The 16,447-nt window shown below is 40.1% G+C and overlaps 1 protein-coding gene across 1 annotated transcript in view; it reads right to left on the bottom strand.

Annotated features, from left to right (window-relative positions):
- Nucleotides 1–16,447, bottom strand: part of LOC135274024 (wings apart-like protein homolog) — an 86,225-nt gene that overhangs the window by 56,347 nt on the left and 13,431 nt on the right. The window contains exons 4-5 of the mRNA XM_064374422.1: nucleotides 4,612–5,637; nucleotides 2,132–2,250 (exon numbers count right to left, since the gene is read on the bottom strand). Of these exons, the coding sequence (XP_064230492.1) occupies nucleotides 2,132–2,250; nucleotides 4,612–5,637 (1,145 nt within the window). The remainder of the gene's footprint in view (nucleotides 1–2,131; nucleotides 2,251–4,611; nucleotides 5,638–16,447) is intronic.

Genomic DNA, 16,447 nt, shown 5'->3' with positions numbered 1-16,447 from the left:
TCCCCAAAGGGGCTCTTCAGGTAAAAGAAGAAAAATCAAAAATAAGGGCATAAAAATTGAACACATTCATTCTTTAGTTACTTAAAAGCAATTCAATCTACAAGAATAAAAGGTACTGACAACCTCTAATTCTAACTTTAAATAACAAAATCCTAAAACAAGCTCTTTAAGGAATGTTTTACAAAAAAGGTGAAGTCAAACAAATCATTCTCAATACCTATGCTGGACCATATTACACTTTAGGAGGCCAAGGCAAGCAGATAGTCTGAGCCTAGGAGTTGAAGACCAGCCTGGGCAACAAAGTGAAACCCCATCTCTACAAAAAATATAAAAGTTAGCAAGGTGTCGTGGCGCACACTTGTAGTCCCAGTTATTCAGGAGTCTGAGGTAGGAGGATCACCTGAGCCCGAGGAGGTCAAGGCTGCACTGAGCTGTGATCATGCAACTGCACTCCACCCTGAGTGGGAGTGAAACTATCTCAAAGCAATAGAAGAGGGGGAATAAAATTTGCCCTAACCTTATGCCATATACAAAAATTAACTTAAAATAGAACAAAAACCTAAACATAAAGGCCTAAACCTATAAACTCTTGGAAGAAAACATAGACGAAAAGGTATGTATCACTGGATCTGGCAACAATTTCTCAGATATGACAGCAAAAGCACAGACAACAAAAGAAAATTTAAAATCTTTTTACATCAAAGGGCAGTATCAAGACGGTGAAAAACAACTAACAGAATAGCAGAAAATATCTGTAAATCATATAACTGATAAGAATTAACATACTACTACAACTCAATAAAAACAAAAAAACTCAATTCAAAAATGGGCAAACGGCCATACGTGGTGACTCATGCCTGCAATCTCAAAACGTTGGGAGACCAAGGCAGGTGGATCGCCTGAGGTCAGCAGGTCGAGACCCACCTGATGAATATGGTGAAACGCCATATCTACTAAAAACACAAAATTAGCCAGGCATGGTGTCACATGCCTGTAATCCCAGCTACTTGGGAGGCTGAGGCAGGAGAATCGCTTAAACCCGGGAGGAGGAGGGTTGCAGTGAGCCAAGATGGTACCATTGCACTCCTGCCTGGGTAACAAGAGCAAAACTCCATCTCAAAACAAAAAAACAAAATGGGCAAAGGACTTGGACATTTCTTCAAAAATAGCCAATAAGCACATAAAACATGCTCAACATCACTAATCATTAGTGAAGTGCAAATTAAACCACAATGAGATACCACTTCACACCTATTAGGCTATGATCAAAAAACACAAATAGAAGTGTTGGTAAGGATATGAAGAAACTAGAGCCCTCATACACTGCTGGTAGCAGTAAAGCAGTTGCAGCCACCACAGAGGACAGTTTGGCAGCTCCTCAAAAAGTTATAGGCCTACCATATTAATCCAGGAAATCCACTCCTAGGTATATATATCCAGAAGAACTGAAAGCAGAGACTCAGACAGAGATCTGTATGCCAACCTTCACAGCAGCATTATTCACAGTAGTCAAAAGGTGAGAACAATGCAAGTGTCCATCAACAGATGAATAAACAAAATGTGGAAGGTGTAGGGGTGTGGCGGTGTGGGGATGTGTGTCACACACAATGGATTATTATTCATATATATATATAACTCACATACAATGGAATTTTATTCAGCCACAAAAAGGAGTGAAATTTTCACATACAGTAAAAGACAGATGTACCTTAGAAACATTAGGCTTAGTGAAATAAATCAGACACAAAAGGACAAATATTGTATAATTCTACTTACACAAGATAGTTAGAAAAGGCACATTCCTAGAGAGAGAGTAGAATAGTGTTGACTAGGCGTGGGGTGGGTTATTGGTTAATGTGTACAGAGTTTTTGTTGGATATGATAAAAAGGTTTTGGGTATAGATAATTACCATCATGAAAGTAATGCCACTGACTTGTACACTTGAGAATGGTTTAAAAAATATGTGTATTTTACCACAATTTTAAAAAAATTCTCACATTTGAAACAATGACTTACATATATCCTTTGAAAGACAGTTGCTGTTTATTAGTGACTTTCAAGTTAAAAATTAAGAGTTGAGCCCTCCAATAACAAATAAATAATAAAAATCACTGATAGTGCTTTACTTACCCGTTTGGGGCCACTAAAAATCTTTCTGGTATTTTCTTTTGATTTATCTCCTTGTTTATTTATGGGTTTCTTCACACTTTCAGGCACACCAGGCAAGTCCTCTGTAAAATCCAAGTTTTCTGAAATGGTAACCAAAACTATCTAGCTTACTAACATTCCAAATTACCTACCAGACAACCCATGAAGATTAAATATATATGAATGAATGAAAATGGGAATTAAAGAATAAAGGAATCAGAGCACCACAGAGCTGACAAAATACACCCCAGAATAAGAAGTTTCATTCTGCCATTCTTCTCCCTTCCTGCTTGTTCCTTCCATAAGAGAAATCATAAACCTGGTTGCTGTCTATGTGTTCTAGTCCTATTTTGTGTTAAATGGCAAAACTAAATCTTTTCCAAAATAATTTTCTTACTTTCGAGAGGTCACATAACTGCTGGATATCTATGGATACTGACACTGAAATGGTCTAGTTTATATACACACAAAGCGTCATGCGGTATCCACCTGTAGCATTTTTTAGGAACTTTAAATCCACTAAATCATGTTGGCCTTCAAAGAATGCCTGTTGGCAACTATAAAAGCCACATTTAAAACACCAGAAAGGGAGGACAGTTATCCTTGGCAAGAGATTTAAAATGACCTAATACAACAATGTTTAATGATTTGTCGGTCTTCAAACACAAATGACCAAGAATCAGCTTATTTCCCAACTGGTTAAAAATATGTTATCTTTATCTAAGCTAAACAAAAAAAGGAAACTATGAAGACTTTTCTCTATCCTAATGCTTAAAATTTTTTGCTGTTTCACATATGGTATGAAGACTGAAATTTCAATTTTCGGTAGATCAACCAAATGGCCTCTAATTTTGAAATGTCATTTATTATCTACTTTAAGTTTCTCAAAGGGAGTCTAATCTCACATTTTAAAGCTTTAAAAGTTTTACTACCCGAGGTGTAAATTTCAGCCACAGATTTTCAATTGCAGACTAGGATAACTTGCCATCCAAGTCAGAATAAAAGCTAAGTAAACTGCAGCAGGACAAGGGCACCGGTATTGTATAGCAGCATTTATCATTCTCCTGAGGAACCAAACGTCTAGCTATTCTGCCCCCAGATCTCAAGAGACTACAGTAAGGCTGCTGCAAATTTCCATTATCCAGAAAGGATTCAAACATAACACTGGATGTATGCCTATTTTGGGGGGGAGGTGGGGCAGGGGTGAACCCCTAGGGGTACTCCTGTGTATGTCTAATTTTTAAGAATAAATTGAACAAAACTATTTTTAGGCCAAATAAAGCAAAATGGTAGATAATCTCAAGAATGACTTATACTCTACAAGAGAATCTATATTTTAAAATACTATTATAATTCTAATTTACCATAATGACACTTCTGTGGCCCTATCAGGACAAAAGCTTTACTTAATATGTAAACCAATCCAGAAAAACTGTATTTGGTTAGAAACCATGTATCCCAGAGGCTTTCAGAAATTATTCCTCACTAGACAGTCAATCTACTTCATAAAGTCCTTGTAAGGTAACGACTTAATTATAGCAGAGCTAACCTATTTCTTTTGTCTGTCTCTCACAGTGGAGACTGAACTCCCAGAGGACCATTAGTCATTCCTGGGTCTACAATCTCCCACAGATTAAATTTCCACAGCTAAGAGTGAATGCATACTTACCTGGCACTTTTCAATTTTACTGAACCAACTTAAGAGGGTTTGAGGGTATTTTGAATGTTTATTAGTTTTAACTCAACCACAAAGGATTTTTCAATTCTAATCTTGTTATTTCCCTCATTATAACCATCTGTTATCAGGATAGTTCCAAAGGTCCAAAATCTAACCTATGTCTTCACTGCATTTGGATTTGTCAAAGTGAAAACATCACTATGTTTGGTGCCCCTACCCCATATACCTATATACTTTAAAATTCTCAAGTGCTAAAGGTTAAATTAAAACTCAAATATGAAGACTCTCCAATTTACAAACTGGTTCCTTACAACCTAGGACCTGATCATTAACATTTAAAATGCTATACCTCTGGATAAGGTAATTTGTGGTTCTCAACAGGTACTTTTAATATATATAACAAACTAAAATTGAGTATCTAGGAAGAAACTATATAGCTGTTGATTTAAGCCTGAAAAGCACACTTAAAGTAGTCCCCCTGCCAGCAATAGGCGACACATGCCAGTCCCTAGTAGATGCCTAAAACCATGGAATAGTACACCAAAACCTGTGTGTACTATGTTTTTTAATATACATACCTATGATAAAGTTTTAATTTATAAATCAAGCACAGTAAGAGATTAACAATAAGAATAAAACAATCATTATAACAATATGCTATAATAAAAGTTATGTGAATGGGGACTTTATCTTCTTATGCTATACTCACCTATTTTCAGAATGTGGTTGACCTTGGGTATGGGGGGGACTACAGTACTTATTATATATTTCTTTAAATTCTTACCTGCATTATTAGTACCAGACTGACTGTCCTGGGAATTATCATTGCTTTCTAGGGGAGGCTGCAAGGAGGGTGATGGAGCCATTTTAGTTCTTTTTTTGCTTGTCTTTCTTTCCACTTGACAGTCTTCATCTTCATCATCTTCGCTTTCACTGAGATCATCAAAGCCAAAATATTTAATTTTGTAATTAGAACTTCCAGAACCTCCTTCATCACCTCCTGTCTCGTGATCTTCAAAACCAAAAAATTCAAGTTTAACATCCTTTTTGGATTTAGTATTACTAGGTCGAAATCTAGTGGTGGTCTTAGAAGTTGCAATATCTGCCTTTTTTCTGAGACGACCAGCTTCTCCCAAATCTGCAGGAGTGGATGCAGTGAATTCATCCATGCTGCGTTCCATAGTATCCTGTATAGTAACATTACAAACTGACAAGCAAGATGGATGTAAAACAGTATAATCTCTAGTCCGTCCAACTGTCCCTCTAAAACTGGTCCCACAACTTACACCGCCTTTCTTTGCCTGATTCAGGCCATCTTTACTCGATTCACTGTTTGCTTTGGCTAAGGCCTGACTGGTGCCGTCCATCAGCTTATCAAAATTTGATGCTCCTTGGGAAGATTTCGCTTTATTGGCCCTACAGTACGTCCTACAATTGGTTGGCCTAAGAACACTTTGTACGACGTCATCCTCAATGGCTTCATTCAGATTTTCCAATCGATTTTTAAAATCGTCATCCTTCATCTCCAAAAGGGAATCACCATCCAAACTTAAAATACAGTCTTCTGATCTGGTATCTTCAAAATCATTATCCCATTCATATAAACCAGTTCTTACAGATCCCTTGATTGGAGATATTTCTGATGGTGATTCTGGCCTTTTCCCAAACTGGGAGTTCCAAGTATCATTTGTTTCCTTGATTTCAGAAGCCACTGTAGTTTCTGCACTGGGCTTCTTAGTACTGTCGTCAGCATTTTTGTGAATATGGTGACTGTTCTTTTCATGTTCTTCATGAAAATTCTCTACTTTATCTGTAAAAATAAGTCAAAGGATAAAAACATGAGTGGTATCGATATAAAAGTTAATAAATAGCAGATATGTGGTTAATCGATAGTATATGATCAATCTTGAAAGAACTGTAATCAAGTTGTGAAGAAATTAACGTTTAAATATCAGACATTTCCTCTCCTACCTTTTCAGTATATAGCTCTCATGTCTTCTACTGACCTTTCCTCAGCAACCAAGTCCCTTAAAATTGTAAACTCACAAGAAATTTCAGCAGGGTTAAGCAACTGAATCCAATCAGAATGGCATATAAATGACTCAGCCAAATCTTCTTAGGGGTATTATGGGCTTTTCAAATAAAGATGCTTAAATTAAAAAATATTTAGTAAAACCTAAACCAATTGAACAGTTAATAAAAACCTTCCACTAGCGTTTGTATTTATCTGGGATAGGGCTGCCCATAAGGTACCCTGGTTCTATCTAGAAGCCTGTCCACAGGATCAGGTTTCTCTAGCTATTTCTGTTCTTTTTTCTAATCCTAAAAGCCATATAGCCTCAAGGAACTTTTAGCAGTAGTTCTGGTGTATTAGTTAAATGGCTAACAGTGGCTATTTATGCATATCAGCCAGTAATAAATCCTTAGCCTGACTATTCATCTTGTATGTGGAGAATTCATTTTTGTTGCCTTCAATTTTTACTATCAGAAACATTCTTTTAACCTTTCCAAATGAGATACAAATATGATTCCTACTGGTATTATGATTAATTCCCTCAGTACTTATAGAAAAACACTGGCAAATGTATACCCTATGCCAAGCAATAAAATTACTTCCACAAAATACATCTACATTTATGAAAAGCTATTTATAAATCTCAGTATCATCAAATACAGGTGAGAGGGATGCTTTACATGGACAGATTCACTATATACTTTTTAATGCTACCCCAGTAGGTTTTCTTCCCCAAGACAGGGGCTCACTCTGTCACCCATATTGGAATACAGTGGTGTGATCAAGGCTCACTGCAGCCTCTGAGACCTTCAGGCCTCAAGTGATCCTCCCACCTCAACCTCCTGAGTAGCTGGAATTACAGGTATGCACCACCACACCAAGTTTGTTTGTTTATAACAGATGGGGTCTCACTATGGTGCCTAGGCTGCTCCTGAACTCCTGGGCTCAAGAAATCCTCCTGCCTCGACCTCCCAAAGTGCTATCATTACTGGCGTGAGCCACCTCGCCCAGCCTCCTATACGTTTTAATATAATTTAACAGGTTAAGGTTTGGTAATATCTTTTCAAACTAAAAATGTGCATGTGAAAGAAATGGACTTAAGTCTTGAAGCCAGCAGTTTCATTTGTAAGTATTTAGACATAATAAGAAACTCACTACAATACTGTTTCCTGGTTTTTGCTTTCATAAACAATACAAATACCAATCAATAAAGAACTAATTAAATTACCACGTACCCACACACCTGAATACTATGTAGTTGTTAAAAAGAAGAGGCAGTTCTACATTTTTTATGCTGTATTAAGCTGTCTATTCAAAAGCCAAAACATAAAAACTGCCAAAATTACACATTAAATACCGTCAAGTGTATTTTTTGAGGTCTTTATCTGTTAAGTATATTTATGAATGAAATAAAACAGCTAGAATTTGCTTTCGTGAGGACAAAAATAAAACAAGACTGGCCGGACGCATTGGCTCACACCTGTAATCCCAGTACTTTGGGAGGGCGAGGCAGGTAGAATACGAGGTCAAGAGTTTGAGACGAGCCTAATCAACATGGTGAAACCCCGTCTCTACTAAAAATACAAAAATTAGCCAGGCATGATGGTGGGTGCCTATAATTCCAGCTGCTCAGGAGGCTGAGGCAGAAGAATCGCTTGAACCCGAGAGGAGGAGGTTGCAGTGAGCTGAGATCGTTCAACTGCACTCCAACCTGGGTGACAGAGCAAGACTCTGTCTCCAATAAAAAAGAAACAAGACTGGCAATGAACTGATGTTTTTTGAAGCTGGAGATATAAATAGATACAGAGAGAGAGAGAGAGAGAGAGAGGCTTTTTTCTAGACATATACACAAAAATGTATACATCTGTGTGATGTATACCAGGTGTATACACACAAATACATACATACTTCCTTCACCCTTCGTATAAGAAAATGAAGATGGCCGGGCGCGGTGGTTCACACCTGTAATCCAAGCACTTTGGAGGCCAAGGTGGGCGGATCACCTGAGGTCAGGAGTTCAAGACCAGCCTGACCAACATAGTGAAACCCCATCTTTAAAAAAAAAAAAGAAAGAAAGAAAAGAAAATGAAGGTATTTCCTTTGACTACTTACCAAACCAATCATTACACAGATGAGAAAAAGAGACCCAGAGAAGCTAATGACTGCAGAGGTGGCCAATTAAACCAATTAAAAGAGACTCCATAAAAAGACCCATACCAGGCTGTATTACACTACCTCTAGTGGTGGCTGCTAAAAACTGAAATGCTGGGTAGCTCACGCCTGTAATCCCAGCACTTTGGGAGGTTGAGGCAGGCGGGTCACCTGAGATCAGGAGTTCAAGTCCAGCCTGGCCAACATGGTGAAACCCCATCTCTACTAAAAATACAAAAATTAGCCAGGCATGGTGGCAGTTGCCTGTAATCCCAGCTACTCAGGAGGCTGAGGCAGGTGAATCACTTGAACCAAGAGGCAGAGGTTGTAGTGATCCTGGACAAAAGCAAGACTTCGTCTCCAAAACAAAACAAAACACGAATACAAACATAGACATACATGCTGTGCCTATTAAAAACTGTGTAACAAACTGTTAACAATGTTTCTTACAGTGTAAGGGAATTTACTTTTCACTGTTAATAAGGGCATTGGCTAGTCATCAGAGGCACCTAAAAAGCCACAGAGAAAACACGGCACATCTATTTAAGTGAGCAAATCTTTACTCAAAGATTTAAAGGTAAAAATTATTTTTTAAAACACTTAAGGCCAGGTGCTATGGCTCACACCTGTAATCCCAGCACTTTGGGAGGCTGGGATGAGCAGATTACTTGAGGTCAATAGTTTGAGACCAGCCTGGCCAACATGGTGAAACCCCATCCCTACTAACAATACAAAAATTAGCCATGAGTGATGCTGCACACCTGTTATCCCAGCTACTCGGGAGGCTGAGGCAAGAGAATCACTTGAACCCGGAGAGGGAAGAGGCTGCAGTAAGCCGAGAACACACCACCACTGCACTCAGCCTGGGCGACAGAGTGAGACTCCGTCTGGGGGGTGGGGGTGGGAAACCAAAAAACAGTTAAATGTAACCCAAAACATTTTATACTTTATAAGGCATACCTATAAAATACAAAATTTGGGGCCAGGCGCAGTGGCTCACGCCTGTAATCCCAGCACTTTGGGAGGCCGGGGCGGGTGGATCACGAGGTCAAGAGATCGAGACCATCCTGGTCAACAAGGTGAAACCCCGTCTCTACTAAAAATACAAAAAATTAGCTGGGCATGCTGGCACGTGCCTGTAATCCCAGCTACTCAGGAGGCTGAGGCAGGAGAATTGCCAGAACCCAGAAGGCGGAGGTTGCAGTGAGCCAAGATCGCGCCATTGCACTCCAGCCTGGGTAACAAGAGCGAAACTCCGTCTCAAAAAAAAAAAAAAAAAAAATTTGGCCTGGTGTGGTGGCTCACGCCTTTATAATCCCAGCACTTGGGAGGCTGAGGTGGGCAGATCACCTGAGGTCAGGAGTTCAAGACCAGCCTGACCAACATGGTGAAACCCCATCTCTAAAATAAAAAATAAAAATAAAATATAAAATTTCGATGCAATTTTAAAGATAAAACACTAAACTAAAAACAATTTCAAAAGTACTATGCAGTTTGGCCCACTACACAGAACCATCCAAGTTATCACAACCTTCCCCTAACCCCCACCAACACAGACTGTGGGGAGCTTCCCAGCCAACTGCCACAGCTTATCTGCACATCAAGGAACTTGTTTGCTCCCTGGCCTCCTGCTGAAGCTACCCATCTCTGCCCCACCCTTGCAGCACAATAGGAAAGACACCACACACCCCAGCCACTCCTCAACCTTGGGCCTCCCTTAGAGATGGCAATTAACTCTTCAAACTAGAGACACATACCCCCGGAGGTATACAAAGGCCTTCCAAATATAGGTACAACTGCCTTTTAAGGAAACTCACTTCTAAATCCCCAACTTCCAGGTGTATATTATTCCAAAAACTGATGTGCCAACCCACCTGGGATTAACCAATCACTCTTCTCCCAATATGCTATTACAAGTATCAGTAACAGCATATTGCTCTCCTGTCCTTAATCTTATATGGTACATTCCTCCATCCCTTCACATGACCTATAAAGAAATAATGTGATAGATTGTTGGTTTCTGTACTTCATAAATAAGTAAAACTTTCCTGTGTGGGTAACAAATCCCTTGGATGTCAGGTGGTTTCCAATTAATTGCATCTCACAAAATCGAAAAGACCTAACAAATTGATTCATTATTCCAATGAATTTTTATGATTACCACATGCTTTGTGGCACACAGGAATTCAACTAATAGGCCGGGCAAGGTGGTTCATCCTGTAACCCCAGCACTTCGGGAGGCCAAGGCAGGTAGATCACCTGAGGTCAGGAATTCAAGACCATCCTGGACAACATGGTGAAATCCCATCTCTACCAAAAATATGGTGGCAGGCATCAATAATCCCAACTACTCGGGAGGTTGAGGTAGGAAAATTGCTTGAACCCAGAAGGTGGAGGTTGCAGGGAGCTGAGATCGTGCCACTGCACTCCAGCCTGGGTGAAAAGAGCAAAACTCCATCTCAAAAAAAAAACAAACAAACAGAATTCAAATAATAGAAACCGCTATAACGAAACTCTTGCCATTCTTATCTTTATTTTGTTAATTTATGGCTTCTCAACATTCACACATATTAAAAAGTTGAAATAGGAATAATAGGGACATAGTAGTACACACTTGTAGTCCCACCCAGAGCTACCCAGGGCACTGTGGCCAACAGTTCATTTGAGGCCAGGAGTCTGAGGCTGCAGTGTTGTGATCACACTTGTGAGTAGCACACCAGCCTGAGCAACAGCGAGGCTCCATCTCAACAACAATAAACAAAAAATAGGAATAAAATTGATGCCAAAAATATTTTTTCCAAAACCTTTATATATGCTAGCAACAATATTCATTCAGATTCAGATATATATAAACTAATTGGAAAAGGCCCACTCATCTCTTAAAAGGTAAATTTCCAATAAATTTTATCTTTTTTTTTTTTTTGAAACAGTCTCGCTCTGTCACCAGGCTGGATTTCAGTGGTGCGATCTCGGGTCACTGCAACCTCCGTCCCCCAGGTTCAAGTGAGTTTCCTACTTCAATCTCCCAAGTAACTGGGACTACAGAGATGGGGTTTCACCATGTTGGCCAGGATGGTCTCAAACTCCTGACCTCGTGATCCGCCCACCATGGCCTCCCAAAGTGCTGGGATTACAGGAGTGAGCCACCGTGCCCAGCCTAATTTTGTCTTTATATATAGCATTCCGTCAGGCACGGTGGCTCACGCCTGTAATGGGAGGCTGAGGCAGGCGAATCACCTGAAGTCAGGAGTTCAAGGCCAGCCTGGCCAACATGGCGAAATCCTGTCTCTACTAAAAATACAAAACTTAGACAGGCATGGTGGCAGGCGCCTGTAATCCCAGTTACTCGGGAGGCTGAGGCAGGAGAATCGCTTGAACACAGGAGGCAGAGAGGCTGCAATGAGGTGAGATTACACCATTGCACTCCAGCCTAAGCGACAGAGTGAGATTCCGTCTCCAAAATATATATACATATATTTATATATAATTCAAGTTTGATTATAGCATTCAAGCTTGATCAAATATTCTGCTGAGAGAGAGCATTTGATTAACAAAATAAAAGTTTGCACTGATAACTGTGATCATGATGTAGTACAGAATCATTTTTAAAAGTTTATAGCATTAGTCACATAAAATTCCTAAAAGCTGTGGGGTTTTTTTTTGATAGAGACAGGGTCTCCCTATGTTACCCAGGCTGGTCTCAAACTCCTGGACTCAAGCAATCCTCCCATCTCAGCCTCCCAAAGTACTGAGATTACAGGCTTCAGCCACAGTATTTTTTTTTTTTTTTTTTTTGAGAGAGAGTCTAGCTGTCACCCAGGCAGTGGTGCAATCTCCGCCTACCGCGTTCAAGTGATTCTCCTGTCTCAACCTCCTCAGTTGCTGGGACTACAGGCGCGTGCCACCATTCCTGGCTAATTTTTCCATTTTTAGTAGAGATGGGGATTCACCATGTTGGCCAGGCTGGTCTCAAACTCCTGACCTCAAGTGATCTGCCCGCCTCAGGCTCCCAAAGCGCTGGGATTACAAGCATGAGCCACTGTACCCAGCCACAGCTCTTAGAAGTTTGAATTTAAATGCATACACATACTTTTGCACCAAGAATTACAAAAAGGGTGACCACTAAAAGTCTAAACATAAATACTATAATCCATAGGATAAAATTCTGAAGGGGAAGTAGGATAGAAATACAACTTCAAAAAGAACAAGGAACACTACAAATATTCTGGCCATTGAAGAGAATGTTCTATTTTTTTAAACATATGAAAGTGAATACTTTCTGGGGCATAATGGGTGCTTGTAAGAAAGAAAAATTATTAAAGAAAAAATTTTAAAAAGAGAATGAACAGCAAGTAATTATGGCATTTGCAAGCAAGAAATTATAAGCCAGAGCAGTGGTTCATGACAGTAATCCCAACACTTTGGGGAGGCCAAGGTGTGAGGACCGCTTGAGCTCAGGAGTTAAAGACCTCAATCTCTACTAAAATAAAAAAAATTGGCCTGGCATGGTGGCTCACGCCTGTAATCTCAACACTTTGGGAAGCCAGGAGTTCGAGACCAGCTTGACTAACATGGTGAAACCCTGTTTCTACGAAAAATACAAAAATTAGTCGGGCGTGGTGACAGGCCTGTAATCGCAGCTACTCAAAAGGCTGAGGCAGGATAATGGCTTGAACCGGGAGGCGGAGGTTGCAGTGAGATCTCGCTATTGCACTCCAGCCTGGGTGACAGCGAGACTCTATCTCATAAAATAAAATAAAATAGATAAATAAAATAGAATAAAATAAATTAGCTGGCCATAATGGCACACACCTGTGGTCCCAGCTTCTTAGGAGGCTGAGACAGAAGGATCACTTGTGCCCAGAAGATTGAGGCTGCAGTGAAATATGATTGTACAACTGCACTCCATCCTGGGCGACAGGGCAAGAGCCTGTTTCCAGAAAAAAAAAAAAAAAAAAAATAGGATGGCAGCTACTTTGAGAGTGAGGAAGGAGGAAGTGGTGTATGAAAGAGCTTCTAGAGTGGCTGGCACAATTCTATTTCTTAACCTAGGTAATGGTTATGGGAGTGTTCCTCTTCTAGTAATTAATTAAGCTAGACCTCGTGTTTTCTGTATGTTTTAGTTTTATTTTACAATTTAAAAAGTTAAAAGAAATCACTATGATACCTAAACTGAATGTTATATTTTAAAATGTCGGCCGGGCACGGTGGCTCACGCCTGTAATCCCGGCACTCTGGGAGGCCAAGGCGGATGGACCACGAGGGCAAGAGATCGAGACCATACTGGCCAACATGGTGAAACCCCGTCTCTATTATGTATAAGAAATTTTAAAATGTTTTTATTTAAAAAAATAAATAAATAAAATAAAATAAAATGTCAATATTGGCCAGGCGTGGTGGCTCACGCCTGTAATCCCAGCACTGAGGAGGACCAAAGCAGGGGAATCACTTGCATCCAGGAGTCGAAGACCAGCCTAGGCAATAGAGCAAGAATCTGTCTCTACAAAATAATTTTGAAAATCAGCCGGGCATGGTGGCACATTCCTATAGTTCGCTACTCAGGAAGTGCAGGCAGGAGGATCACTTAAGCCCAGGAGTTTAAGGTTGCAGTGAGTTATGATCATGCCACTGCACTCTAGCCTGGGCAACAGAGTAAGACCCTGTTTCTAAAAAAAAATAGGAAGGATACCTGGGGTTCATTCTTTCTACCACTTCCTTGCCCTACACTTGACTAAGGGTGCCTCTTCTCCAGCAGCCCTCCCTACTATTTCAGAGCAGGACAGTTTGGGGACATTGATATGCTGATTCTCCAGAGCCTCTTTATGAAATGATTACTCCTCCACCCAGTTATATAAAAGCCCCTTCTTGGCTTCTTTTTCTTGTGTAACACTAAACAAATAATAATAACAATAGTAATACAACAAAAATAAATGAGGAAATATTATTAAAAAAAAAAAAAAAGAAAAGGCCAGGCACGGTGGCTCATGCCTGTAATCCCAGCACTTTGGGACGCTGAGGCGGGCGGATCACAAGGTCAAGAGATAGAGACCACCCTGGCCGATACAGTGAAATCCCATCTCTTCTAAAAATGCAAAAATTAGCCAGGTATGGTGGCAGGTGCCTGTAATCCCAGCTACTCAGGAGGCTGAGGCAAGAGAATTGCCCGAGCCTGGGAGGTGGAGGTTGCAGTGAGCCAAGATTGTGCCACTGCACTCCAGTATGGGCAACACAGCAAGACTCTGTCTCAAAAAAAAAAAAAAAAAAAGGTAAAGCCCCTTCTTTTGAGGCTTGTATTAGTTACCGTCTAATCTTCCTAATACCTGTCATCCAACAACCTCTTATTCACCCTTAATGTATTTAAGGATTTTACACCAGATTTATAATCTACTCCTTCATACGAATTTTGCTATCACACTGAATTCCACCAAATTCCAACCCTCTGACTTCCCAGTTTAACCTTATCTCATCAACAATCTCCTACATTCCATCTCAGCCACCAGTTCTGTTTCATCCAGAAGCTTGCTGTATGTCCTAAAATGCTTCACTTCTTAAACATTAAAATCAGATAACCCACTTTTTTTTTTTATCACAACCTACCAACCATCCAATTTGCTTGTGCCAGTACACCCATTCGTCATTTTTACTGAAGAAGATTCTCAGTATACTACCCCTCTTCTCCCCTTTCTCCTATTTATTAGCCCTGTCCAAGCACTCAACATTTTAAATTCCACAGTTTATCTTCTCAATCACTCTCTGGGCAATAATACCCTAAATTCTCTTGCTTCTCTATCTCTTCATTCTACATGCTGAGTGACAAAATGTCTATCGAGGCCAATTCTAATAATTTTATCCAATATTCTGTATTCTGTGCAGGTTCCAGATAACGGGGCCTACTAAAGAAGGGGGAAAAACATACTCACACAATAGGCAGATTAGTGACCATGTGATTTTTGTTTTGTTTTTTTGTTCTTCTTGCTGGGTTGCCCAGGCTGGAGTGCAGTGGCACGATCTCAGCTCACTGCAACCTCAGCCTCCCAAGTTCAAGCAATTCTCCTCAGCCTCCCGAGAAGCTGGGACTACAGGTGCATGCCACCATGCTCGGCTAATTATTAGTGACAGCAACTTCAACTAAGGCCTCAATAATGTCCAGAAATTCTACTTTGTCTCTAGACAACACACTCTGCCACTTTTAGTAACATCTATCTGAACTCTTTCCTGTTCCCCTAAACCCCCCAAGTTACCCTGTCTTTCTCCCTTCCAGTAATAACCTCTTTAGTCACTTTATAGGGGGAGGGGAAAACACTTTTAGCTAAAAACCACCTTCTCTTATGTCCTCCCACTAAGCTCATCTTTTTACTCATCTTTCCTCCTTCCAAAACTGCTCTCTTGTGTCTTAGATCCCATGCATTAAACTATCTAGAATCCCTCACATCCCTCTAGCTGCCCTTTTTCTTCTCCTCCCTTCAAACATCTTTAACAAGCTGTAAACACTTATTACCCCTATTTCCACACCCCTTAGATGACTCCAATCCAAGCTGCAAATCCAAGGTCTGCCTTGGAGTCCTCACTTTAGTTCACTGCAGCAGCATTCCGTTTCAGTCAATATTTTCTGAAACACTTTTATGTTGGCTTCTATAATCTATCACTCCCCTGGATTCCCTTAAGCTGCTCTAGTGGCTCCTACTTAATTTCCTTTCTAGTTTCTTCCTCTTCACTCCTTCCATTAGTATTGGAAGTTCTTTACAGCACAGTCTTAATACTTTTTCCTCTTACACTCTCTTTAATGCCTTCGACTAATCCTTTCTTTTCAGATGATATTTATATACTGAATTTCAAATTAATTGTCTCTAGCTAATCAAGGCTTATTTCAGCTCCACTCCAGCAAATCTGCTATTTAAACATATCTTACAAACATTTCAAACCCCATGTGCCCAAAACTGAACTCAAACTTTCTGTCAAAATGTTCCCTATCTCAGTAAATAAATGACACTACCATCTGCTCTGCTGCTCACATTACACAGCTGGGAATCATTCTTGATGTCTCCTTCCTCATCGCTCATGTCACCAAACTCCGCCACTACTATCCTTTCTCAGTCCACCAACAGGTCTCAGGTTAAATGTCAGCCTTGCCTACATATCCGCACCCCCAGGACAAGCAAATAAGCCCAGAGTGCTACACTCCCATAGCACTCTATATTTTTTCCTTAGTTTTCAACACACTTGTGATTGATTCTTTATCTTCCCCAGTACAATGAAAAAATGCAATTGAGTCCATCTTGTGCATACACACTAAAATAGTAGCTGAATAGCTGGAAGGAGGCATCACCTAGACCTTCCTATGATCAAGCTCATTCTCCTCTACCATCGGGGATCTAGGAAAGTGGAAGACCACTTCCTAAAGGCATAAGCGCTAGACAAGAAAAATTCATGAAGTATAATCTGGCTCCAAGTTCTA

Source organism: Aotus nancymaae, unplaced genomic scaffold, assembly GCF_030222135.1.
Source record: "Aotus nancymaae isolate 86718 unplaced genomic scaffold, 86718_ANA_hifiasm-v0.15.2.pri h1tg000010l, whole genome shotgun sequence".
Lineage (NCBI taxonomy): Eukaryota > Metazoa > Chordata > Mammalia > Primates > Aotidae > Aotus > Aotus nancymaae.
The sequence above is the reverse complement of the archived record's forward strand: the minus strand, read 5'-3'. Positions and strand labels throughout refer to the sequence as shown.